Source organism: Chiloscyllium plagiosum, chromosome 6 (genome assembly GCF_004010195.1).
Source record: "Chiloscyllium plagiosum isolate BGI_BamShark_2017 chromosome 6, ASM401019v2, whole genome shotgun sequence".
Classification (NCBI taxonomy): Eukaryota; Metazoa; Chordata; class Chondrichthyes; order Orectolobiformes; family Hemiscylliidae; genus Chiloscyllium; species Chiloscyllium plagiosum.
This window is the reverse complement of record NC_057715.1, coordinates 99,601,485-99,627,645: the sequence shown is the minus strand read 5'-3', so window position 1 is coordinate 99,627,645 and position 26,161 is coordinate 99,601,485. Positions and strand designations below refer to the sequence as shown.

The window sequence follows — 26,161 nt, the reverse complement described above, 5'->3', positions numbered from 1 at the left end:
GTTGGACTATAACCTGGTGTTGTGTGTTTTTTATTTTGGAAAGAAAATTGACACTGTCAACCCTATCACTGTCAACAATCTTCCCCGAGTGAGGAACTGTGTAGGAATTGACCTTCATTACTACTTTGATCTTTCTGTGGTTTAAACAGTAATTGATTAAACCATCAGGGTTGGGCATCAGTTAACTGGGGAATTCCAGCTGCTTTGGCTGGGTTCAATTAGGCAGTTTTCCAATATGAGGAGGTGATGAATTAGTGGAGCTGTCACTGGACATACTATCCAGTAACCAGATAATGTGCTGGGAACCCAGGTTTGAATCTCACCATGGCAGGTGATAGGACATAAATTCAATTCAAACAGAAATCTGGAATTTAGAGTCTGATAATGAGCATTGTTGAAATAAAAACCATCTGAAGGTAAATACTTTCCTTGCCTGGTCTGGCCTACATGTGACTCCAGACCCACAGCAATGTGGTTGACTCTTAATTGCCTTCTGGGAAATTGGAGATGAGCAATAAATGCTGGCCCTAGCCAGAGATACCCACTGGTGCATGCCCTAAAAAGAATAATGTGCTAAATCCACTAACTACTGAGCATTTGTAGTACCTCCTCCTGTTGTATGTATTGGATTTCTGCCTTTACCTGATTCTGTTTCTCTGGACCTAGACATAAGGATACTGTTTAATAGGAGAGAATTGTCCTACATTCATATTGTATATGGCTAGTTGTAACTAAGTCGTACACCTTGTTACAGACTTAAATTCAATAAGACATTTGGTAGGTCTTTTCACTTTTCTGCTTCTTAGAATTAAAGAATGATGTTGAACTGCCCTAACAGTTCAGTGTTAGCTAATTGGATACTGTGTGGTTCGATGTGGGAATTATCTTGGTCTCTTCTGCCTCATCCTCACTATCCCTTTGTTATGGACTAGGCCAGACCATTCAAACCATTCTTAAGCAGGCAGCTCAGACCATAACTTTGCAATTTGTTTCAGTAAGTGTACAGTGAAAATTACCCGGATTAAGTTAGCTAGGTTAATTACTAGATTTTAAAATAGACAAGACTTTATTCACAAAATTACACAATGAAATACAAACAGAATAAAGAATCCCTACAGAACTCAACCTATCCAACTAGACTTAATTATGCTGTCCCGAACATACACAACAGTCCCAATAAGCGACTCCCTTTAAAAAGCAGTATAAATGGAACACATGCTTACAGGTTAGGTTGAAGGACAGAAAAGAGAGAGAGAGAGAGAGTTTCCACACAGCACCCTGCTGAACTTCCAACCAGTTCCAGACTGAACTAAAACTGCTCAGCTCAGCTAGAGAGCAGACCACTCCCCTTTCATTATACAAGTCACTTCTAAAACATGACTACTTTGGCCTGAAGTCTCATCTGTTTACATATAAACAAAAAGCCTCCCAAAATCCTTTTCATCTCTGTACCAAACTAGACTAATCGAAGCCCAGCCTGGTTTATTGCCCCTCTGAAAAAAAGTCAAGGACAGCATCTCCTTGAGCCAAGTAATAGCTTTTAGAAAAAAAAGGAACTCGCTTTGTGACACCTTTCATCTTCCACTGTTCACGCTCCTTGACATACCTGTACCTGCTTATGCAATTCCCAGCAGTGGTATTGCTTAAACATATTCACAGTCAATTCTTCTTCTAATGATTTGGAGTGCAAGTCAATTAATTTATTTTACCAATTCTTTCCATTACCCTACGCGGGCCCCTGAACCATGCTTTAACCAGTTCACTTTTCAAAGCTGCAACACTTGATGGAAATGTTTGGGGTTTCATATGCTTGTCCACCAATTGTTTCATGTTTATAATGCTTCAATGCACTCTTGTCCTACTTTACAAGCTTCTGAGTGTATTCCCAGAGCACAGATACTTAATCCTCCTGTCCTAAAAAATTCTTGTATTGAGGTTTCAGAGGACCTATAATTTCAGGTCCATAAACCAATTCAAAAGGACTAAAACTGGTAGACTCATTCTTTCACCTCAATCACAAGGATATTAATGGCAGTATGATTTTGAAATTTTGATACTACCTTCCTAAACCTCAATTTGGAGAAGCCGGTGTTGGACTGGAGTGGACAAAGTTTAAAATCACACAACACCACATTATAGTCCAACAGGTTTATTTCGGACTGCTGCTCCTTCATCGGGTGATTGTGAAGCAGGATCATAATCACAGTATTTATAAATTCTGTGTCTTATGGCCCTGCTTCACAACCACCTGATGAAGACGTAGAGCTTCGAAACCTAGTGCCTCCAAATAAACCTGTTGGACTATAACCTGATGTTGTGTGATTTTTAACTTTCTTAATCTCAACATATATCCCTTTTGTACCCATTCAACTGGGGGTTTTGTGAACAGAATCAAAGGTTGCCTAGTAATTTAGGCATGTAGCTACCATTACCAGGGACAAATTTCAGACCATAGACAGAGATCACCCTTCAGTAATTTCCTGGACCATTGGTATAGCTGAAGCCAAGAAAAGACATTTCTTCCAAAGTACAATTAGTAAGTGCACTTTGATATTGTTGCAGAAATCCAAACTTAACCAAAGAGCTGATGTAGGATTGAACTTGGGAGTCAAGGCTATACTCAAGAAAGGCAAGACTGAGACAGTCAAGTTCAGATGCACAGCTGATTTCTTTATCACCGAGCAGAGGTCTTCCATCATGTTTCTGTCGATGTGTGTCTTGGGATTGACGTTCATGTCAACGATGGATAAGTCCAGGTCCAAGAATGGCATTGCTTCAGGAAGGTTAAGTGACTGCTCATAACATGTTTCCCAGCTTTGCAAGATTCCTTCTTAATTTCTGCCCGCACCTCCATGTAAATGCTAAGAATAAAATCCATCTGATGTGCACGTGTTTAATAAATAAAAGGTTTGGAAACTGAATCATAAATGTATGAAGCAGGAAGATGAATGAGGCACCAGAGTAGTGAACTTGGGATTAATAGCACCACCTTTTTGGACAGTAAACATACACTCACTTTGAAGGTCTGAGGGCATGAACACTTTTGTTTTATTAATTCTTGGGAGGTGGGCATTGCATTAAACATGTGTTCAACAGCAGAAAGGATCTCTACCCCAACACCTATTGTTTCTATATATCAACATCTGGCAGGTTAGATGCTGTTTCATTTCTTCCAGTTGTTGCTGTAATTCCACAAATGCTGAAAATGTGTTGCTGGAAAACTGAAGGAGGGCTTATGCCCGAAACGTCGATTCTCCTGTTCCTTGGATGCTGCCTGACCTGCTGCGCTTTTCCAGCAACACATTTTCAGCTCTGATCTCCAGCATCTGCAGCCCTCACTTTCTCTCGTAATTCCACAAATGTTTAAAGATACAGTGTCTTTAAGGAGTGATGTGGCAGGTACTTGAGTACTTGTTGCTATTATATGCGCTGCAATGCCAAACACGACCAGCTTACAGTTGGAATAGTTTGCTGCCACCTCCCCTTTCCTTGACTGGATCCAAAGGCACAGTTAGTGGCAACGTAGCACATTTATATAAAGGATTTGGAGATGAATATAAAAGGCATGGTTAGTAAGTTTGCAAATGACACAAAAATTGGTGGTATAGTCAATAGTGAAGAAGGTTATCTAAGATTACAAAGGCATCTTTCTCAATTGGGCTAATGGTCTCAGAGGTGGCTGATGGTGTTTAACTTGGATAAATGCAAGAAATTGCATTTTGATAAAACAAACAAGGGCAAGGCTTATACAATTAATGGTAGAGCCCTGGGAAATGTCATGGGACTGAAAGACCTAGGGATTTAGGAACATAATTCTTTTAAATTTGCGTCACAGGTAGACAGGGTGGTTAAGAAGGTCTTTAGCATACTTGCCTTCATTGCTCAGACCTTTGAGTACAGGAGTTGGGACGTCATGTTGAAATTGTACAGGATCTCTTCTGGAGTACAGTGTGCAGTTCTGGTTGCCTTGCTAAAGGAAGGATATTATTAAATTGGAAAGCGTTTAGAAAAGATTTACCAGGATGTTGTCAGGAATGGCAAGTTTGAGTTATAAAAATAGGCTGGGTAGTCTGGGACTTTTTTGACTGGAGCATGGGAGGTTGAGGGAGGTTTATGAAATCATGAGGGGCATAGATAAGGTGAACAGCAATGGTCTTTTTTAATGGTGGCGGACTTCAAATGGGGGAATATTTTGGGATGAGAGAAAGAAGTTGTATAAAGGACATGAGGGGCAACTTGTTTTTACACTGGGAGTGGCACATGTGTGGAATGAACTGCAAGAGAAAGTGGTGGATGTGGGTAAAGTTGCAACATTTAAAAGTCATTTGGATAAGTACATAAAGAGGAAAGGTTTGGAGAGGTACGGGCCAAAAGCATGCAGGTGGAACTAGTTTTGTTTGGGAATATGGTTGACCTAGACTAGTTGCACTGAAGCATCTGTTTCTGTGCTGTCTGACTCAACTCTGTGACTTTATGGAATACCAACAAGTACTCAAACACCTGTCACACTACTCCCTCTCGACGCTGCATCTTTAAACAAACAATGGAAAGCATAAGGGGAGTTTGTGAAGTTAATGCAACATTAACGTCTTTATGTTAAAATGGGAGACAAAATCAGATAACCACTGGTCGATCTGTTATTGAGAAATGTTAGAGTCTATTATAATGAAGGCAAGAGCAGAAAATTTAGAAATGCATAATCTAATAAGCAGAGTCAGCATGGATTCATGAAGGGGAAATTAGTCCTGACAAATTTACTAGAATTGTTGAGGAGGTAACAAGCAAGATAGAAAAAGGGGAACCAGTAGGTATAATATTTTTGGATTTTTAGGAAGTATTTCATAAGTACCACACATTAGATGACTTAATAATATAGGATCCCATAGTTTGGAGGTAGTACATGAGCATGGATAGAGGATTAGTTAACTCATAGAAGACAGAGAGCTGGGATAAAGAAGGCATTCTCAAGAAAGCAATCTGTAACTAGTGAAGTAGCTGAGGGATCAGTATCAATATTTTACAATTATTTGTAAAATATATCAATGATTGGGATGAGGAAAGTGAATGTACAATAAACTTTGTTTTAACCAGCACCTCATTTTAACCAGCAACGTATCAATTGGGCTAATGGTCTCAGGGGTGGCTGATGGAGTTTAACTTGGATAAATGCAAGATATTGCATTTTGATAAAACAAACAAGGGCAAGGATTATACAATTAATGGTAGAGCCCTAGGAAATGTCATGAAACAGAAAGACCTAGGGATTTAGGAACATAATTGTTTAAAATTTGCGTCAAAGGTAGACAGGGTGGTTAAGAAGGTCTTTAGCATACTTGCCTTCATTGCTCAGACCTTTGAGTACAGGAGTTGGGACGTCATGTTGAAGTTGTACAGGGTCTCTTCTGGAATACTGTGTGCAGTTCTGGTTGCCTTGCTATAGGAAGGATATTATGAAATTGGAGAGGGTTCAGAAAAGATTTACCAGGATATTGCCAGGAATAGAAAGTTTATAAAAATAGGTTGGATAGTCTGGGACTTTTTTGACTGGAGTGTGGGAGGTTGAGGGAGGTTTATAAAATCTTGTGGGACATAGGTAAGGTGAAAAGCAACGGTCTTTTTACTATGGTGGGGGACTTGAAAGAGGGGTTTAAATAGGGACATTCTTGATAAACTGGCAATAATTATATATCTCAAATACCACGATGTCCGGGTATTGATGCATAAATAAAGTATAATAGCATTGTGTATACTCCCTGTATTACATTCCTATTACTTACTATGTGGTTTTACATTCATTGTAGGAGGTGTGTTGATGTTTTTACATAGATATTTTTGAGGGAGGTTGATGTCTTGAAGCTTTGTTTGGTCAGGGTTTACTGTGGTTAGTTACACCTCTTGATTATCCGGAATATTTGATCAACCAACTCACTCCTGTTCCCATGGGTGCCGGTTAATAAAGAGTTTGCTGTGCTATAACGAAGTTTGAGGATAACACAATAATAGGTGGAAAGGCCAGTAGTATAGATGACACTAAGAGTCTGAAGAGAGTTATGGATGGGCTAGGTGAGTGGGCAAACACTTGGCAAGGGAAATATGAGGTTTTGCACTTTGGCAGGGAGAACAGAGGGCTGTATATTACTTAACTGGAGAAAGACTATAGAAGGTTATAGAAAAGAGGGATTGTGAGTCCATGTCCAGGTTCAGTGAGTAACAGGGAAGACAAATGGAATGTTGGCCTTTATTTCAAAGGAAATGGAATATAAAAGTTGGAAGGTTTTGCTAAACCTGCATAAGGCACTATTAAGACCACAGCTGGAATACTGTGAACAGTTTTGGGCCCCTTATCAAAGAAAAGATATATGGCATTGGAGGCAGTCCTTGGAAGGTTAACTGGGCTAATACCAGGTATGGAGGGACTGTCTTATGAGTAGACTGGACCTGTGCTTACTGTAATATAAAAGAATGAGAGGTGACTTTATTGAAGCATACAAGATTCTGACAGGACTTGATAGGATAGGTGCTGAGAGGATGTTTCCCCTTGCAGGAGGGTCCAGGACCAGAGGGCACAATCTCAGAGTAAGGGGATGACACATTTAAGACAGAGATGAGGAGGAATTTCTTCTCTCAGAGGGTAGTAAATCTGTAGAATTCTTTACCCACTGAATGCAGTTCAGGCAGGGTCATTAACTATATTCAAGTCTGAAATAGATTTAAAATCAATAACGGAATAAAGGGCTATGGGGAAAAAGCAGGAAAGTGAGGTTAAGGATTATCAGGATGACCTCATTGAATGGTGGAGCAAACTCAGTGGGCTGAATGGCCTAATTCTGCTCCTATGTTTTATGGTCTTATGAACTACTTATTTACAGTGATGTATGAAAACCTATAGAAAGGGCTCTTGCCTTTAAAAAGATGTAGGTTATTACATAAAATAATCAGAAACAAGTTACACTAGTTAGACATTGTTACTAAAGCTATTGGGAGACTTATGGATATATGTCTTCCCTCTACAAGACCATTGACTATTCTGCCTTTCTCACCCAAGTCCTTATTACATCATCAGACTGGATGATGTTTAATACAATCTTCAACATGAACTTCTCAGAATAATTGCCTTAGACAAACACTGTTCACTGGAAGGTGTCTATACAAAACAGTTCCCCCAAGCATCGATGTGCCAGAAGCCATTCCCTTGGAATATAACATACCTTGGAGAATATATAAGGCCATACATAGCAGGACATACTGTTGGAAGAGGGAGGAAGAAGTAGGGAAACGATTTCAGCAGGTTGCCATATCCATCATTGGAGAGTAAATGCTGTTATCCTGAGAAAGGGCAGCACCTTCATGCTCCAAAGAACTGCTGTCAGTCCCCAGGAGCAGCATTTGTCAATCTATTGAAGGACGGATTGCTTGAATGTTGTGACATCCTGCAGAACTGAGGATTATCAGGTCAGTCATGATCTTATTGAATGGAAGAGCTGACTAAATGGACTGAAGAGCTTATTTTTGCTCCCATGTCTTATGACCTTAAATCTCTTTGCAACTGCACTAGGAAGACAGGAGTCTAAACTTCCATGGCAATATGTGGCTCTTACTGCAGTCAGACTCTGGTTTCCACAGCTGCACTCAGACACGAGTTAACTCCTGCTTGTGCAAAGCAGCTCCAATATCTACAATCAAATTAGTGCATCATAACTCGTTCCAAAAGGGTGCAAACAAAGCTGACCATTCTAGAAACTCTGTGCTGAAAACAATGGGCTCCAAGCTCCATGGAAAGGCCTGTGCCAAGTTACTGACAGACCTACATGGTTCTCATCACTTATCATAGGCTATCTGTCAGGCTCCCAATGCACCAATCACTTTACTCCACGTACCAGGCGAGATGATGACCTAGTGGTATTCTTGCTGGGCTGTTAATCCAGAAACCCAGGTAATGACCCAAGGACCTGGATTCAAACCCGCCACAGCAGTTGATGGAATTTGGACTCAAAGTAAATCTGGGATTAAGAGTCTTCTTATGACCATGAATCGATTGCCATAAAAACCCTTTTGATTTACTAATGTCCTTTAGGGAAGAGAACTGCTGTCCTTAATTGGCCTGGCATACATGTGACTCCAGACCTGCAGTAATGCAGTTGACTCAACTGCTGCCCGGGTCAATTAGGGATGAGCAATAAATGTTAGTCTAGCCAGTGATGCCCTCATCACTTGAATGAATAAAAGAAATGCCCAGCAATGTTCTCCTACATGCTGTCCTTTCCAACCTGAGTCCCTTGTAGGGGAACTCAAGTACAGTCAAGTGCTATCTGCACCTCCACTCATGTCTAATATTTCACTGTGTGCAAACAATAGTAAAATCAAGTGATGCCTTTTCTTTTTATCATCACAGTCTTTTTGCCTTTGCTTCACTGCTTGGCCAAGTTCACTTTTTGGGGTATCTGAAAGATAAAAGGCACCAGGTAATCCAGGGAGGGAGGAAGGGATGGGAGGCTGATGATTGTGTAGGGCGTATGTAACAGTGGTACATAGTTACACGATGTGCATTAGAAGAGAGGGTGTGATGAGGGGGATAGTGAGATGTGAGATGGTGGATTAGTTCAGAGGATCCTAACATATTCAATAGGTTAATTCTCACAAAGGACCACAGGCTCAGCAATGACTGTCCCAATAATGCGCTTTGCCCTCTATCCCCCATGCCTGTTGTCTCAGATTATGTGCCAACTGTCCCAAAAGAGTGAAAGGAGTGTATCAGTGAGTGTGGTACAAATTCCTAGGACGGTGTAGCTGTCATGGTTGAGTAGTTGGTATTGTGTACAAGCTGTATGCTGTTGGTGTGTGAGACTTGAGCTAAGTGCTCTAAGCAGGAGTGAAGCATATGAATGCCAGGTACAAATGTAGGGCATTGCTGATCAGTAGGTGATGGGGGCACGATAATTTGAACAGAGCCTCTGTTTTCCTTTTGTTATTCATTCATGAGATGGAGGTGTCGCTGACAAGGCCAGTATTTATTGCTCATCCCTAACTGCACAACTGTAAGAGTCAGATATGGGCCTGACTGGTTAGGGAGGACAGATTTCCTTCCCTGAAGGACATTAGTGAAGCAGATGGAGTTTTTGCAGAAGTCGACTGTATCGACCATAGTCAAGCTTTTTATTCCAGATTTTTAAAATTCAATTCTAATCTGCCATTCAGGCGAAATAACCACACAGAGGCCAGTATCCCATCACAAAAGCACCCTTCATTTACATGTGTACAGTACATGAACTCTGACCAGCTAGCACAGAGCCAGTCCCTAAAGTCAGGAGATTCTCTGAGACTCCTGTTTACATCTGTCAGCCAGGGTTCCCTAATTGGCCCAGGTAAACAGCCCCAATCAGGGAACTCTAACCCAACAAGATCCACCTGGCCAACCTCGTTCCAATCACTACATCAGGGTTTGATCCCCAGAACATTAGCCTGGACTAATGGATTGCTGAACAAAGCTTTAACTAGCCACTAACTATACTGGGGCTTTGCTCAGGTATCCAGAAACTAGCAGTACAGTGAGCACTGGCTGGATATTGAAGCTGACATGTTAGCTGTGTTGCATACAATGGCCACAGGCCAATCACAGTTGGTTTGGCTCCCTAGATATGTAAAATGTCACACTTAGAAGGCAAAATAACATTGAATGTATTTTCTTCATTTTGCCAAGTAAAAACGATCAAATAACTAGAAATCAGGTCCCCCTAATTTATACTTATGGCTATCTTTTCCCTGACATTCAAGAACAAGTGAGTAGACTTGCAGAGGATATCATTCCTGTCTTCAGACGTACTAACCTGGTGACAAACCTCCAATCAGTTTCCTTGGGGTCTTTGGGGCCTCGGTATCTCTGTCTTTCATGTCATTGGTGGAAACAGTTTCATCTTCGTCACATTCACTGATTGGTGCAAATGCATGAAATCTGCCAGGATACAGTCACATGACAATTTACAAAGGGCACAGACTGAGACTAGTACCACAACATTAAGCATTTGAGAACCTTCTTAGATGGTTTTCAAAAGTAGCGAACTAAGCAATAAACTAGAAATAGGGCCACATAAAGTGTGAATTAGATGATTAAATTAATCTTAAACTGACTCAAAGCCTTCCTCAGTGATGACTCAGAGTCACTGCAGTTCAGGAGGGAGGCCATTCAACTGAACATGGTAGTGTATTTAGAGTAAAAGCAAAGTAGTATAAATGCTGGAGATCCGAAATAAAAACAGGAAGTGTTGGAGAAACTCAGCAGGTCTGACAGCATACATGGAGAGAGTCCAATATGAGTCAAATATCAAACTCAAGATGTTCACTCTGCTTCCCTCTCCCCAGAAGCTTCCAGATCTGTTGAGTTTCTCCAGCATTTTCAGTTTTCATTCCACATAATTAATGACTGTTTTCCTCATTCGTGCTGATTAGCAATTCAACGATAATTGCATTCCCAGTACATCTGGTAATAGCTCCATAAAGCTTTCCAAGTAGTTAATTCAGACATGTCAGTCCCTGGTTAGTGCTCATTTAACTGGTAGAAGTAAGAGGGCTTGTGTGATGCTTTCTCAGTGCATCTCAGTAAGAGAGAGAAAAATAATTGTTCCCAGCCTTGGTTACTAATTAATGACTCCTGAATGAGAAGTGTGCACTTGTTGAGATTTGTCAGAAAAAGGCTTTGTTATTTTCTTTCATTAATTTGTTTGTTGACAACAGCCGTCATTGCTTCTGTTTGAATACTAGTCACTTGGATGGGATTTAGGAAGGAAATCAGTTGAAACAGCCTTCCTGAAGTTGGAAAACAGGCTCAAGGAGCCAACATCAGTTCCTACACTTGCTTCTTCCTAATCTTAATTAGTGCCAATTTCCACAGGCATTGTTCAGGAGAGTAGGAGAAATCGGTGAGTTAAAGAAAATGCCTCACAAATTGCTTTAATTCGCTCATGATAAAATCAGAAGAACATCAGGACTATGTGGAAATCTTCATGAATTTGGGGCAGTGCTGTGGCTCAGTGGTGAGCACAGCTGCCTCATGGTGTCAGAGATCGGTGTGATTCCAGCCTTGGTGATTGACTCTGTGGAGTCTGCACGTTCTCCCCATGTCTGCATGGGTTTCGGTCCAGTGCTCCAGTTTCCTCCTACAGCCAAAAGATGTGCAAGTTAGATGAATTGGTTGTGCTGCAATGCCCATAGTGTCCAGGGATATGCAGGCTTGGGGGGTTTGCCATGGTAAATGCATGGGTTATAGGGATACAATAGAATGCCCTTCAGACAGTTGGTGCAGACTCAATGGGCTGAATGGCCTCTTTCCACACGATAAGGATTCTATGAGTTGTACAGATGAACAGCCCAAGTGGTTAATTCATTGTGGAACCCTCTCCTGTAATCTGATATTCAAAAACCAGCAATTAGCACTACTTCAACAAGACACAAAAGGTTTGTAGGGAAACAGGTGATGGTTGTTGATTGATGTTTAATTGAAGGGCTAAGAGTGCTTGTGTCTCTTTAGTAATGTTCCTGTCTGAGGCAGGAGATCCTGGTTCAACTCACACCTGCTTCAAATGTGGATAATAACATCTCTGAACAGAATGATTAAATAAAATCTATGTAAAGAGTTAACAGGAGGCCTGAGTTCAAGACCTACCTGCTCCAAAAGAGTGTAATATCATCTCTGAAGAGGTCGGTTTGGGGGGTGGTCCAATGGTCAGCACTGCTAGCTCCCAGTGCCAGGGACCCAGGTTTGATTCTACCCTTGGGTGACCGTCTGTATGGAGTTTGCACGTGCTCCTCGTGTCTGTGTGGGTTTCCTCTTGTGCAGGTTAAGTGAATTGGCTATGCTTAATTGCCCGTAGTGCATTAGTCCGAGGGAAATGGGTTTGGCTGGATTGCTCTTCAGAGGGTTGGTGTGGACTTGGGCTATAGGGCCTGTTTCCATACTGTAGGGAACCTAATCTAATGTAAAAACCATGGATTAAACAAAGGGCTAACATTTAGGGCGGGCGGGGTGATAGTAAGAGAGCTGTTCAACTGGAATTCAATACACTTTCTGCACAAATATTAGTTTCTGTGTATTTTCTCATCAACCTGTTCAGAAATGTTAAGATACACTTCTGGAGCAAGTGAGACTTGAATCCTGGCTCAGAGATAGGGAGATTACCATTGCACCATCACAGTCTTCATCTCATTGATTCTATACGAGGTACCCCGTTAGAATCCATTAATAACTGTAGCAAAGGTTTATTGCCTAAAGCTAGAGATTGAGAACTGTGACTTTTCTTTTTATCAACTAAAGATTGACCGGGCATATTATGTAGCAACCAACAGGTCACCATCACTGACTAGACAACCTGACTTCTCACATGTCTATTAGCTCACTTAGAGTCAACAAGCAAGCTTAGATGAGTTTCTCGACCTACTGCAGGCCTCAATACTAATGTCCCTGGTCAGTGGAAGCATCCAATCAAAGGCTGATAGTTCCTGATTCCCAATGACCATCCGGTGAGACCTAATTCTTGGGGGATTCTGCAGTAAGAAGGTAAAATTTCTTTTATCGTCTTGTCATGGGGTGGAGGTAAGATGGGGCAACTGGAAGTCCCTATCCCTAACCCAAGACATGGACTGTTTTGGCTTCTCGGTCAGGGAACTAGCTACCTTTCACAGCCTTTGGGAGGCAAGCAAGTGGAGAGTTGGCCATTTGAAGCCCTTAAGTGGCCATTATTTAAGCACTTCGACAGTCCCCAATGGACCTTCCCACCCAACTTTTAACTGATGCAGTGGCAAGAAAGAATTTGAAGGGGAATGACTGGAAGCAAGCATCAAGTATTAGGGTATGATTTAAATTGTTTGTTGAATTGTCCTAAAGAGTTGAACATGGAAAGACTCTGAGTATTAACTAAAAATAGACTTTCTGAAAAAAACAAAACCTGTTTTGAACAGATATCAGAAGACTTAAAATTTCAGCAAAAACATTAATTTGCAGCAGTGTTTGTGGCTCAATATTGCATTCAACATATTGGTTATTGTTAAGCCCATTTCATACCTGGAAAATGGGTTCAACAATATTGAATTTAGCTCCCAACAGTTTATATTTTGGCACAATAGCCATGTGGAAGGTATTTTCTGACATATATTCAGAGTTGTTGCTGTTATAATGAAGAGTTTTTATATGGGATGAGCTGGTGGCGAGTTATCATATATAAAATTATTCATCTTCTTTTTCAACATTGCTGAAAACAAAGGAACTTTTCATCTTCCTTCTCTGAGAAAAGAGCAGGAGACACCAAAACATTCCCAAAAGATGGGAAATGTTCATCCTGGAGTTCAGTTACTAGTGGTGTGCCACAAGGACCTGTTTTAGGGCCACTGCTGTTTGCCATTTTTATAAATGACCTGGAGGAGGGTGTAGAAGGATCGGTTAGTAAATTTGCAGATGATACTAAGGTCAGTGGAGTTGTGGATAGTGCTGAAGGATGTTGCAAGTTATAGGGGGACATAGATAAGCTGCAGAGCTGGGCTGAGAGATGGTAAATGGAGTTTAAGGCTGAAAAATGTGAGGTGATTCACTTTGGAAGGAGTAACAGGAATACAGAGTACTGGGCAAATGGTAAGATTCCTGGTAGTATAGATGAGCGAGATCTCGGTCCATGTGCATAGATCCCTGAAAGATGCCCAGGGTGATTGAGTTGTTAAGAAGGCATACGGTGTTTAAGCTTTTATTAGTAAAGGGATTGCGTTTCTGAGCCAGGAGGTCATGTTACAGCTGTACAAACTCATGCGGCCGCACTTGGAGTATTGCGTGCAGGTCTGGTTGCCGCATTATAGGAAGTATATGCAAGTATTGGAAAGGGTGCAGAAGAGATTTACCAGGATGTTGCCTGGTATGGAGGGAAGGTCTTCTGAGGAAAGGTTGATGGACTTGAGGCTGTTTTAGTTTGAGAGAAGGTTGAGAAGTGACTTAAGAGATATACAAGATGATCAGAGGATTAGATGGGGTGGACAGTGAGTGCCTTTTTCCTCAGATGATGATGGCTAGCACAAGGGGACATAGCTTTAAATTGAGGGATGATAGATATAGGACAGATGTCAGAGGTAGGTTCTTTACTCAGAGTAGTAAGAGCATGGAACGCTCTGCCTGAAATAGTAGTATACATGCCAACATTAAGGGCATTTAAATGGTCATTGGATAAACATATGGATTATAATGGAATAGTGTATGTTAGATGGGCTTCAGACTGGTTTCACAGGTTGGCATAACATAGAGTGCTGAATGGTCTGTACTGCGCTGTAATATTCTATGTTCTTTATTGAACAAGTTGGGGTGTCCCAATGTTGTAATTTGCAACTGTGAAATAACCAGACTTGTGTTAGGTTTTTAAAGGACGTTTTTAAAAATTCTTTTGGGGTGTAGACTTAAAAATGGGAAAAAATACTGCTTTAAATCAGAAGAGGATGTAAGAAGATGTTGCAGATTTTTTTTAAAAAATGAGTTACTGGAACTCATTCTTTGTTGCAATCCAGGGTGATCTCATTCAAGCAGAGGGAGGAGGATGTTGGACAACTCAGATCCATGAGTGTGTGTCCTGAGGTTGCATTATCCTATGACACTTTTGATTTTTTTTAAACCAGGTCCAGTCGTGTGTGTTCAGGAGTATGTAACATAGCAAAACTTCTTGACTGGGTAGCTGCAGCTTTGTGTTGACAATACAACCTGTGAAGGAGACAACATTCTCTCTCTCTCTCTCCCTCTCTCTCTCTCTCTCTCTCTCTCTCAAATTCCATTCTTGAAAGAAAAAAAAGGATTAAAAAAAACACCTTCAAGGATGAATCTTCAAGTAGTGAATAAAAAGTTGAGAATCAGTGTGTCCATAACCTCATTCAGAGTTAAAAGGAATCAGAAGGCAGCTTAAGAACATTTTATCAACACCTGGTAATCCACACAGGTGCCAGAACTGTGTTTCATTGACTGTTCTTTCCCCATCTGTAATATTTGTGCCTTGTCTTCTCTCTTTGTGTGTCTGTAAGCGTGAGAAATCTTTCTGAAATTGAGTTGAATTGATAGATAGTTATAAGTTAATAATTTGTGCTCCTTATTATTCGATTGGTTGTAACCAATCTGCTTTCAATAAATAGCTGATTTTTTTTTGTTCAAATGGCAGAAATGTTTTCAAAATAGTTATGACTATTAACCAATGGCCTTTTGAGCTTTTTCCTTCCACAAAAGTTACAATTTTTCATCTGCTGAATAAACGAAGAAAAACTCTCAATGACACAATTACCATTTCACATTTTAAAATAAACATATGGGATTATGTATAGATTAATAGCAACTAAACTGTTGACCAAAGGCAAAATTTACAGACAGCACATCAAGGTAATTACTCAGAAATATCAGACCTAAAGTGAATAATACTTGGATTTGCCAGTCATCTTAAGTGAGAATTTCATTTGTCACTCATATCATATTTCAAATTGGCTTTGATTTAAATACATACCAGCAATTTTGTTTAATTTCATGATGTGGAGGTGCTAGTGTCTGACTTGGTGTTGTGACTTCTGACCTTGTCCACCCAAGTTATAGTCCAACAGGTTTATTTGAAACCAAAAGCTTTTGGAACACTGCTCCTTTGTCAGGTGGTTTTTAGGTGCAGGAGCAGCACTCTGAAAGCTTGTGATTTCAAATAAACCTGTTGGGCCACAATCTTGTGGCATATAACTTCTCACCTTGTTTAATTTCATGACACTAGTTAGATGATAACTATTTTGCATCAGTAGTCAACACATTTCGCTGAGAGATTATTTGTCTGTCTGTTTGTCTGTTGTTGTTGTTGTAATATACTATGATACTCAATCCTTCACCAAGCTTCTCATTTTAAAACCAGAAAACAAAATACAAACCTGATACCTGGTCATGTCTGCTGTTTAGGTACACAGTAAGCTGTGATTCAGGTAACTATGTGGCAGATAATCATGGGGAACACTAAAATCATATGATATAGGAGCAGAAGTAGGCCATTCAGCCATTCAAATCTGCTTTGTCTTTTGATCATGGGTTGGTACATTTTAAATTAGTTTCCCTACAATGTGAAAACAGACCCTTCAGCCCAACCAGTCCACACTGACCCTCTGAAGAGCGACCCTCTGAAGAGCAACCCACCCAGTCCCATTTCCCTCTGCCTAATGCAGCTAACACTACGGGCAATTTAGTATGGCTAATTCACCTGACCTGCACATCTTTGGATTGTGGGAGGAAACTGGAGCACCCGGAGGAAACCCATGCAGACACGGGGAGAATGTGTAAACTCCACACAGACAGTCATCTGAGGCTGGAATCAAACCTGGGTCCCTGGCACTCTGAGGCAGCAGTGCTAACCACTGAGCCACCATGCTCAATGGTTCTCAACTCCATTTTCCTGCCTTCTCCCTGTAACCTTTAATCCCCATACTAATCAAGAACCTATCTATCACTGTTTTAATATACTCAATGACTTAGCCTTCACAGCCTTATGTGGCAATGGGTTACAAAACTTTATTACCCTCTGGCTGAAGACATTTCTCCTCATCTCACTTGTAAAGTATTATTCTTTGACTCTGAGGCTGTGCCCTCGGGTCCTAGCCTCTCCTACTCATAGAAACATCTTCCACCACCACATCCACTCTATCCAGGCCTCTCAGTATCCCACCTTCATCTTTCTAAACTCCATCGAGTACAGACCCAGAGTCCTCAACCACTCCTCGTCTGACAAGTCCTACATCCCCAGCATCATTCTTTTGAACCTCTTTACTACTCCTCCTTCAAATTTTCCATTTGCTCCTCAATCAGCAACTTACAAAGCTTCACTAACAATCAATTTGGAAACGCTCATATACCAGAATGTTCCAGCATACCAAGGGCACCAATAAGAGGAAAATGGAAAGAGTAAGAAACATTGAGACTGAGAAATTAGGAGAAGGAGTAGCCCATTCAGTCCATTACGTCTGCTCCACCATTCAACATGCTTATGGCTAATCATCCAACTCAGTCCCTTGTTCCTGCTTTGTCTCGAAATCCTTTGATCCCTTTAGCCCTACATCTGCAGTTACAATTTATATCAACTACACTTATTCATACTATGCATCATCTCAGAAAAGAAATTACAGTTTGTTCTACAGTTTAGCCCATAACTCTGAAAATTCATGGGCAATTGTTGGGGTGGCACGGTTGCTCAGTGGTTAGCACTGCTGCCTCACAGCACTAGGTCCAATTCTCGCCTCGGGCGACTGTCTGTGTGGAGTTTGCACGTTCTCCCTGTGTCTATGTGGGCTTCCACCGGGTGCTCCAGTTTTCTCCCACAATCCAAAGATGTGCAGGTTAGGTGAATTGGCCAGGCTAAACTGCCCAGAGTGTTCAGGGATGCTTAAGTTAGGTGCATTAGTCAGGTGTAAAGATAGGATAGGGGAATGTGTCTGGGTAGGTTACTCTTCAAAGGGTCGGTATGGACTTGTTGGGCTGAAGGGCCTGTTCCTATTATTTACACACAATAGAATATAAAGGTAGATTGCAAGTGAAAGGAAATGAATTTTCAGAAACCAACACCTTTACTTAAGGTAGAACATTGAATACGTTAAATTCAGAATTCTGGAGCTACATATTCTTCTATAAAGCATTCAAGTTATCAGTATATGACATTTAACATATAAAAATAAATCAAAAATGAGGTTTCCTGAAATCCAGGAAGTGTCATGTAGAATTTATCCATTGTTTCAAGTGTTATTTATGTCGTACCTTCCTGCAGTTAAATGAGCCAAATCTTTCAGGAACTGAATTGTGCCTTCCTCCTTGGCATTGAATGATACAGTGTGGACTGGGCATGAGCTTGTAGCCAACTTCCGTCGCAAAAGCTCTCTCATCGCCTCAGGACCATCACCAGCAGTGAAAAAGTAAACTGCATCAATCTGCAGGAAGAAAAATAGAAATATTGTATAGAATTCGTAAAATAAAACATAGGGAAACAACAGCATAACTATTGCAGGGAAAGTTACCTTCACAATTCACTTCCAATGCTATCATGATAAAACACTTTCAACTGAAGAAAAATGATTATTTCATTGTTCTGTTAACGCATTTTTCTCAATTATTTACTGACTTTGAATAAAAATGACTTATTTGATTAAAATTACCTCAATTATTTAAGTCCATAGCATCACAATACAGAAATACATATCAAAGAATTAATGACAGAAAATTCTAAAAATTGGAGTCTGCTAACCTTATTTTCAATGCATGTTCCCAGTATGCGAAGCCATATGCCAAATGTATTGACTGTAATGAGGTCAGCCAGGTGGACCTCAATAGAATATGAGTTCCCTGACTGGGGCTTTTAATATGGTCAAATCAGGGAGCCCTGGCTGACAGATATAAACAGGAGTGTCAGAGATTCTGTTCGCTCTGAGAGCTGGCTCATGATGGAGCTGGATCAATGTTGAAGACTTTGCATGTGTAAATGGAAGGTAACTTGGTGACAGGATACCGGCCTTGGTGGAGTTATTTCTGTGACGACAATAGAAAAGTACGGTCCAGAAGAAATTCTCTCACAACACTCATCTTTGAGTTGGGTTAAACATTTCTGGCCTCATGCCGTTACTAGAGAAGCTTGACTCGTTCAATCCTGCCTTCAAAAACTGGGCCCAGTAGGTGGAAAGAATACATTCCTTTATCCAGGCAAATGGCATTGGGGTAGATGAAAAGAAATAAGTAGTTCACCTGACAGCTCATGGACCCACAGCTTTTTCTGTTATTAGGAGCCTAACTTTGTCTGAGGTACCAGATACTAAAACCTTGCAAGAGTTGATGTCTTTAGTTAAGGAATATTACATCACTGTGCCTCCTCTAGTTGTGAGACGCTATTGGCTTTACTTGGCAATTCAAGAACCAGGGAATCTATATCAGGAATCTCTATGATGAGATTGAGAATAATGGCAGAGGCATGTGACTTTAGTTTAATCCTTATGAGATGCAGAGAGACTGTTTGGTATGTGCGATTAATGATGTAACTGTGCAAAGGCTCTTATTAGCTTAAGCCTAATTGGAATTCAAACCGGCACTGCAACATGCTTTCTCAATGGAAAATGCAACAAATAGAGCATAAGAGCAGGATATTACGATGGAAGTGGACAGCCTCACCAGGCCGACTGAGTTGGGGGAACACCACTTCAGTGAAGGCAATTGCATAGCACTCTAGGTCAGCCGACAGCAAAACCCCTAAACAATGCCAAGCCTCAGCCAAATGATTAATATTTTCTTCAGGATCCGGACTGGCAAGCTGTTTTAGTTGCTGTGGGTATGCTCACTCAAGACAGAAAAAGAATCTCACTAGACCTAAACAGAGTAAGAGAACCCACCGTCTGGGAGGCCAAGTCGTTAATATGGATCTCCCACATTGAGCCACCTCCCACTGGCAGATACACCACCACTGCTACCACTGCTGGAAATGTCTGTAATGGTTTTAAATTTTCTGGACACACATCCAGTTACAGCTGACAATATCAGACTTTAGACGCAGAAAGATCCAGTCCTGGCAAAACTGAAACAGCTAGTGGTGATGGGGGAAAAAATAAAGAGTCATCTCAACCAGAACAGAAATCTTTGTAGACCCTGATAGACCAGATCACAGTTGAGGATGGCATATTATTATGGGGAACAAGAGTGATTGTTCCGAACACAGGTCACCACCACATAGTGGCTGAACACCTCTGGATCATTCAGGAGTCTCCAAAACGAAGATGTTGGTGACCAGGACTGGATGCAGACAAGGACAAATATCACTGCCAACTGCTCCCTGACATTCATAGGGATGGTCGGGTAAACCCTGGACTCGATTACGTGTCGACTATGCAGGTTTTTTCATGGGCTCAATGTTCTTACTCAAAGTAGCGGGACGTACATATGGTTCATTCATCAAACAGAGGAACAAAGATAGAAAAACTGCATGCATCTTTTGCAATACATGGACTCCTGGAAGTGTTAGTCACAGATAACGGGCCATCGTTTACGAGCAGGGAGTTTCACTATTTCCTAAATTTGAATGGTATTTGACATGGTAAGGACAGCTCCATACCATCCATCATCCAACTGTCTGACAGAAAGAGCAAACAAACTTAGAAGCCAGGCTTAAAGAAACAGCCTGCAGCATCACTAGATACCAAGCTGTCCCGGATCCCATTTGATTGTAGGACCACCCCTCATGTAACTACAGGGGTAGCTCCAGCAGAGTTGCTAATGGGGAGAAGATTCCACACCAGGTCAAACCTGATCTGCCTGAGCCTGGGGAAGGAGAGTGAAATGGCATCAGGAATGCCAGTGTAAGACACAAAACTCCACTAAGCAAGAGAGAGAATTTACTTCAGGGGATGAAGTTTGGTGTAGGAACCACAGGAATGGGCCTGCATGGGTAAGAGGCCTAGTTGACGCGAGATCAGGTCCAGTGATGTACAAAGTTCGGGTAAGTGCGACAGTACTGAACATGCACATGGACGATACAAAAGCTGTAAACTCACAAATAGTGCGGAAGCAAAATATGTCCAGATCCTTGATAGCCTTTTTGACTGTTTCAGGACCCATGGGTTCTCCTTCTTCATCAAACATTGAAGAGAACTCGGAATCTGAGATGGACACAGTGAACGTCACCAACTCGACACCTTTGCCACTTGAAGAAGAGAATGACTTTCTTCCGAGACACTCCAGGCGCTAGAGGCAAAGTACTGTGTGCTACACGCAGACGGTATCCAAGGCAGAGTTTAGATTAGATTACTTACAGTGTGGAAACAGGCCCTTCGGCCCAACAAGTCCACACCGACCCACCGAAGCGTAACCCACCCAGACCCATTCCCCTACATTTACCCCTACACCTAACACTACGAGCAATTTAGCATGGCCAATTCACCTAACCTGCACATTTTTTTTTTGGATTGTGGGAAGAAACCGGAGCGCCCGGAGGAAACCCACGCAGACACAGGCAGAATGTGCAAACTCCACACAGTCAGTCGCCTCAGGCAGGAATTGAACCCGAGTCTCTGGCGCTGTGAGGCAACAGTGCTAACCACTGTGCCACCGTGCCGCCCACCCACAGTTGGTGGAACTTGGCCCAGAGCTAAAACGGCTCAGGAGGAGTTTCAAAAAAAAGAACCGACCTATGTCCTCGGACTTGGCGGGAGTGATATAGTGACTGTGATGAGGCCAGGCAGATGAACCTCGTGGAATAGGAGCTCCCTGATTGGGGCTGGTAATCTGATCCGAACAGGGAGCCCTAGATGATAGATACAAACAGGAGAGTCAGGCATTCTGAGAGCTGGCTCTGAGGAAGTTGGTTCAGTATCAAGGACTTCTCACATTTAAATAAAGCATGGCTTGGTGATGGGATAGCAGCCTCTGTGGAGTTATTTCACCAAGAACAGTAATTCGTAAAATCTGCTTCACTCTGTCCAGAACGATTTTGTCCTGTACAATTTTGCTCATGTATTTTATTCTAATCATCGTTATAAAGTTAACCATGGGTCTTTTTCAATTTATCATCATCACTGGTAGCAGACATAAATGTCCAAAGTCTAAGAAATCATGCTTTTTTATGCTTTTACAGTTCAGATTTGTGATAAAATTGACTTTTTCCAAGACTTAAATGAAATTCTCGAATATCACTTATGCTGTGAAATGTCTTATAAATTGTCATTTGATAGTGTCTACTGGTATAATTCTAATGCTAAGTGAGCCAAGTCTTACAGTATTATCGCTTGTCGCTTGTAACACAGCCTCCACCGAACTTGTCTTGCTAGTAGTTGGCATTTGGTGAAGATTCCTTATCCAATCAATTGCTGAGCCTATTGTCTGTGCAGTAACAGGTACAGCTTTCTCCTGCCATACAACCATTTCATCAGCTGCCCTACAGATCATGAGCAACAAAATTACATTGATTAACCATCATGTTAATTCAGTGCCACCATATGTTAGGCACGTACAAGGGATTAAATATATTTCATGTCCCTCAACTATGAACACTTTTTTATTGTGCTTCCAGACATTATCTGAACCCAATCATCCATCCTCACCCATCCTCGGTTAAAATCAGGGTCCACAGTTTTGTAGGTTCCTCAGATGTAAACAATGTTTGTGTTCAAGTATCTCTATTACACTTTAGGTATTTGTAGCACCAACCAGTTGTTTCAAACATCAGATGACTGCTTTTAAAAATAATCAGAAGCCTTCTGCCTTATTTGCCTTCTACATGGTACTGCTCATCCATTTCTACCTCTCGTTGCTTCCTTCAGTAACTCCTGCTTCCTTTTAAAATTCATTTCGGATCAAGCATCAATAGGCATTACAGAACCTTAAACTTGCTCGGCCAATCAATATCTTTTTGTTTGATCTACTGGAAAAGGAATTTAAATACTAATGGTTTTTGAAGAGAAAAATTCCCTCTTCCTGCCAGCTTTAAGTAGGTGATCCCTTATTTTGAAACCATGTCTAGTTCTAGATTCATCCAGAAGGGGAAGCATTCTCTCAGCAGTTATCCTGTCAAACGTCCTTAAAACACATATTTTAATAAGTTTACTTCTCATTCTTCTGAACTCCAATGAGTATAGTCACCATCTGCTTAAACTTTCCTCACAAAACAAACCACTCATTATTTTAATCAGTCTAGTTAACCATCTCTGACACTGTCCCCAGTGCAAATATGTCCCTCAAGTGAAGTTTATCAGTTTGTAATAGGGATGACGACCGACATGCAAAGCTGCAAAATTCATGTTACCAAATTGTCCTTTATTATGAAGTAAAGCAATGTCCGTAAATGTGTGCTACATCACAAAGCAATGAATTGGGTCGATTGCCAGGAAAGCAACAGTCCCTCTCCATCTGGGCAAAACAAATAGAAATTCATAAATGAAACCACGTGCATACACCGTAACAGACCATGAATGTAAACCAGTTAAACGTTTCATTTGGTAGCACATTTGCAACTCAGTAAGAAGCTTGTAGGTTTAAACCCACTGCAGTCTGAGCTGACATTTAAGTGCATCGCTGAAGGGGAGCCATGCTTTGTGGGTTTCTTTGAACGCGACATTAAACTGAGCCTTCATCCGCCTCTTCAGCCAGAAATAGATATTCAAAGGAAACAGTCACTTCCAGTGTCTCATCACTATCCCTCCCTCAAACAAAGTAACTAGGTGACTCAACTCATTTACTGTGCATGGGACCTTGCTGCTTTCCTGTTTCGTAGTCAGGTATTTCAAAGGAATGTTTTGCATGAAAATACTTGTTCCTAAGATATAACAAAACATGATATGTGTAAGCCTTGCTTTTATTTTCTGTCAAACATAGAGAACACAGTTTAATAGTTTGCTTTACAATTTAATGTAACTGCAGTTTAGTAACCTGGCTGCAAATGACTAATTATTGCACTATAATAAACAAAAAACTCATAATGGAGAAAACATACTATACTTAACAACGACAAATAGACACCAACAAATTTAATGAATACTTAACAAACAAGACAAAAATATCCCAAAACAAAAACAAACAGCAAACCATAGTCACACAGTAAACACTCTGACACAATTATATACAAACTTTATTAATGATCCCATTTCAACATCACAGAAGTATTAATGTTTGTGTAGAAGCTATTTTCAAGTCTGGGTTGTTATTTTCTAGTCATCAGCAATTGTTAAAAATTGTCTTTTTTTATGCCAATCTCCTTAAATCTGTGCCTTATGGTAGTTGATCCTTCAGCCGCTGCCAAGTTTCTCTTTACTTGCTTGTTCTAAACCATTAGAGTCATAGAAACACAAATGTAAAGCACGCAAAAAGACACTTCAGTCCAACTTGTCCATGCTGACTAGATATCCTAAATTAATCTAGTCCTATTTGCCAGCACTTGGCACTTGCCACCACTCTTCAATTCATGTACCCATCCAGATGCCTTTTAAATGCTGTAATTGTATCAGCCTCCACCACTTCCTCTGGCAGCTTATTCAATACATGCACTACCCTTTGCATGAAAAAGGTGCCCCTTAGGTCCCTATTGTTAAGTGATTTTAAACACATTCGCTGTTTCTGCTCTCAGGGCAACAAACCCAACTTCCCCAGTCGAGCCATGCAACTGCAATTTCTCAATCCTGGAATCATTCCAGTATACTTGTTTTGTCCCCACCCCAAAGCTGGTCTTCCTAAACTCTGAAGCCAGACTTGTACTCTGTCTCCACTGTGTTGAAATCAGTGTTGTATAAAGCTTTAGCAAAACTTCCTGTTTATTGTAAGCTATGTCATTTTTTATAAAGCCTAGAATCTCATAATATATATTAACTGTTTAGTTAATCTACCCTGCCACTTTCAAAAATTACGACACAGGCATGGCCAAGTCTCTCTTTTCTACAGTGGGGTAGCACAATGGCTCAGTGGTTAGCACTGCAGCCTCACAGCACTAGGTACCTGAGTTTGATTCCAGCCTTGGGCGACTGTCTGTGTGGTGTTTGCACATTTGCCCTGAGTCTGCGTGGGTTTCCTCTGGGTGATCCGGCTTCCTCCCACAACCCAAAGATGTGCAGGTTAGGTGAATTGGCCATGCTAAATTGCCCATAGTGTTAGGTGCATTAGTCGGGGAAAAGTAGAGAAATAAGGTCTGGGTGGGTTACTCTTCAGAGGGTCGGTGTGGTCTTGCTGGGCGACACTGCGGGAATTCTAAGATTCTTAATATTGTACCATTTAGTATGTTTTTTCTCCATTCTTAATACTACCCTCACTAAAATAAATAAACATCAACAAAAATGTAATGAATACTTTACAGGCATTATATTAAGACAAAAGAATCTTAAAACAAAAGCAAGAAGCAAACCAATGACTCGCCTTGAACATTCTAACTCAAATGATACACAGAGGGTGTTGTACTCACTGTAATTAACCCATGGCGAAATGGAATCTGGTGTTAAAGTTTGGGCTAATGCTGTTTTTAAACACCGTGGAACATATTATATCAAGTCACATCATCTCACACTTTTACATAAGAACAAGGAGCAGGAGTTGGTATTTAATACAATTGTGGCTGACCTTATCTTGGCCTCAACTCCATTTTCCTTTCTGCTATTCAATCCATTACTAATTAAAAATCTCAGCAGGTCAGGCAGCATCAAAGGAGAAGAAGAATCGACATTTCGGTCATAAGCCCTTCTTCAGGAATCCTGAAGAAGGGCTTATGCCCGAAATGTCGATTCTCCTTCTCCTTTGATGCTGCCTGACCTGCTGCGCTTTTCCAGCAACACATTTTTAAGCTCTGATCTCCAGCATCTGCAGTCCTCACTTTCTCCTAATTAAAAATCTGTCTATCTCCTCCTTAGATTTACTCAATGTCCCAGCATCCACCTCCATGCCAACATCTGGGAGAGTCCTTGCATGCTTTATTTTTGTTACTGTCTTATCCTTATCAGACCAGGAAATCCTGATGCTTCAAAACACAGTACTCCTTGCCTTGCCAGCAACTGCTTATTGCATGAGCACGTTTTGGAAACAGTTATGTTCTCCAAACTCAAGTTCTATTCTGACAGAAAGTAATGTTTAAAGTGCAGTGGAGCAGGTGATTAATCCATGCAGTCTCTGCAGGTTATCAAAAGAGCTAGTGATTATATGTTTTATATGTTGCTGTTACAAATCTAGAAACTTGTATAAAATCATCTTATACACCTCTATCAAGTCACCCCTAAACCTTCTTTTCTCCAATGAAAACAACCCCACGTGCCTCAGCCTTTCCTCATACGATCTTTCTACCATACCAGGCAACATCCTGGTAAACCTCCTCTGCACCCGTTCCAGTGCCTCCACATCCTTTGACTGCAGATTCTTTGAGAAGGTGACTAAGGAGGTGGACGAGGGGAAAGCAGTAGATGTGGTGTATATGGATTTTAGTAAGGCATTTGATAAGGTTCCCCATGGTAGACTACTGCAAAAAATACAGAGGTATGGCATTGAGGGTGAGTTGGAGGTTTGGATTAGGAGTTGGCTGGCTGGAAGAAGACAGAGGGTAGTAGTTGATGGCAAAGGTTCACCTTGGAGTGCCGTCACTAGTGGTGTTCCGCAAGGATCTGTTTTGGGACCATTGCTGTTAGTCATTTTTATAAATGACCTGGA

The 26,161-nt window shown here is 41.1% G+C and overlaps 1 protein-coding gene across 1 annotated transcript in view; it reads right to left on the bottom strand.

Moving 5' to 3' along the window:
* Positions 1-26,161, bottom strand: part of LOC122551170 (von Willebrand factor A domain-containing protein 3B-like) — a 153,409-nt gene that overhangs the window by 112,895 nt on the left and 14,353 nt on the right. The window contains exons 4-6 of the mRNA XM_043692794.1: positions 21,764-21,923; positions 17,774-17,943; positions 9,825-9,949 (exon numbers count right to left, since the gene is read on the bottom strand). Coding sequence (XP_043548729.1) covers positions 9,825-9,949; positions 17,774-17,943; positions 21,764-21,923 — 455 coding nt within the window. The remainder of the gene's footprint in view (positions 1-9,824; positions 9,950-17,773; positions 17,944-21,763; positions 21,924-26,161) is intronic.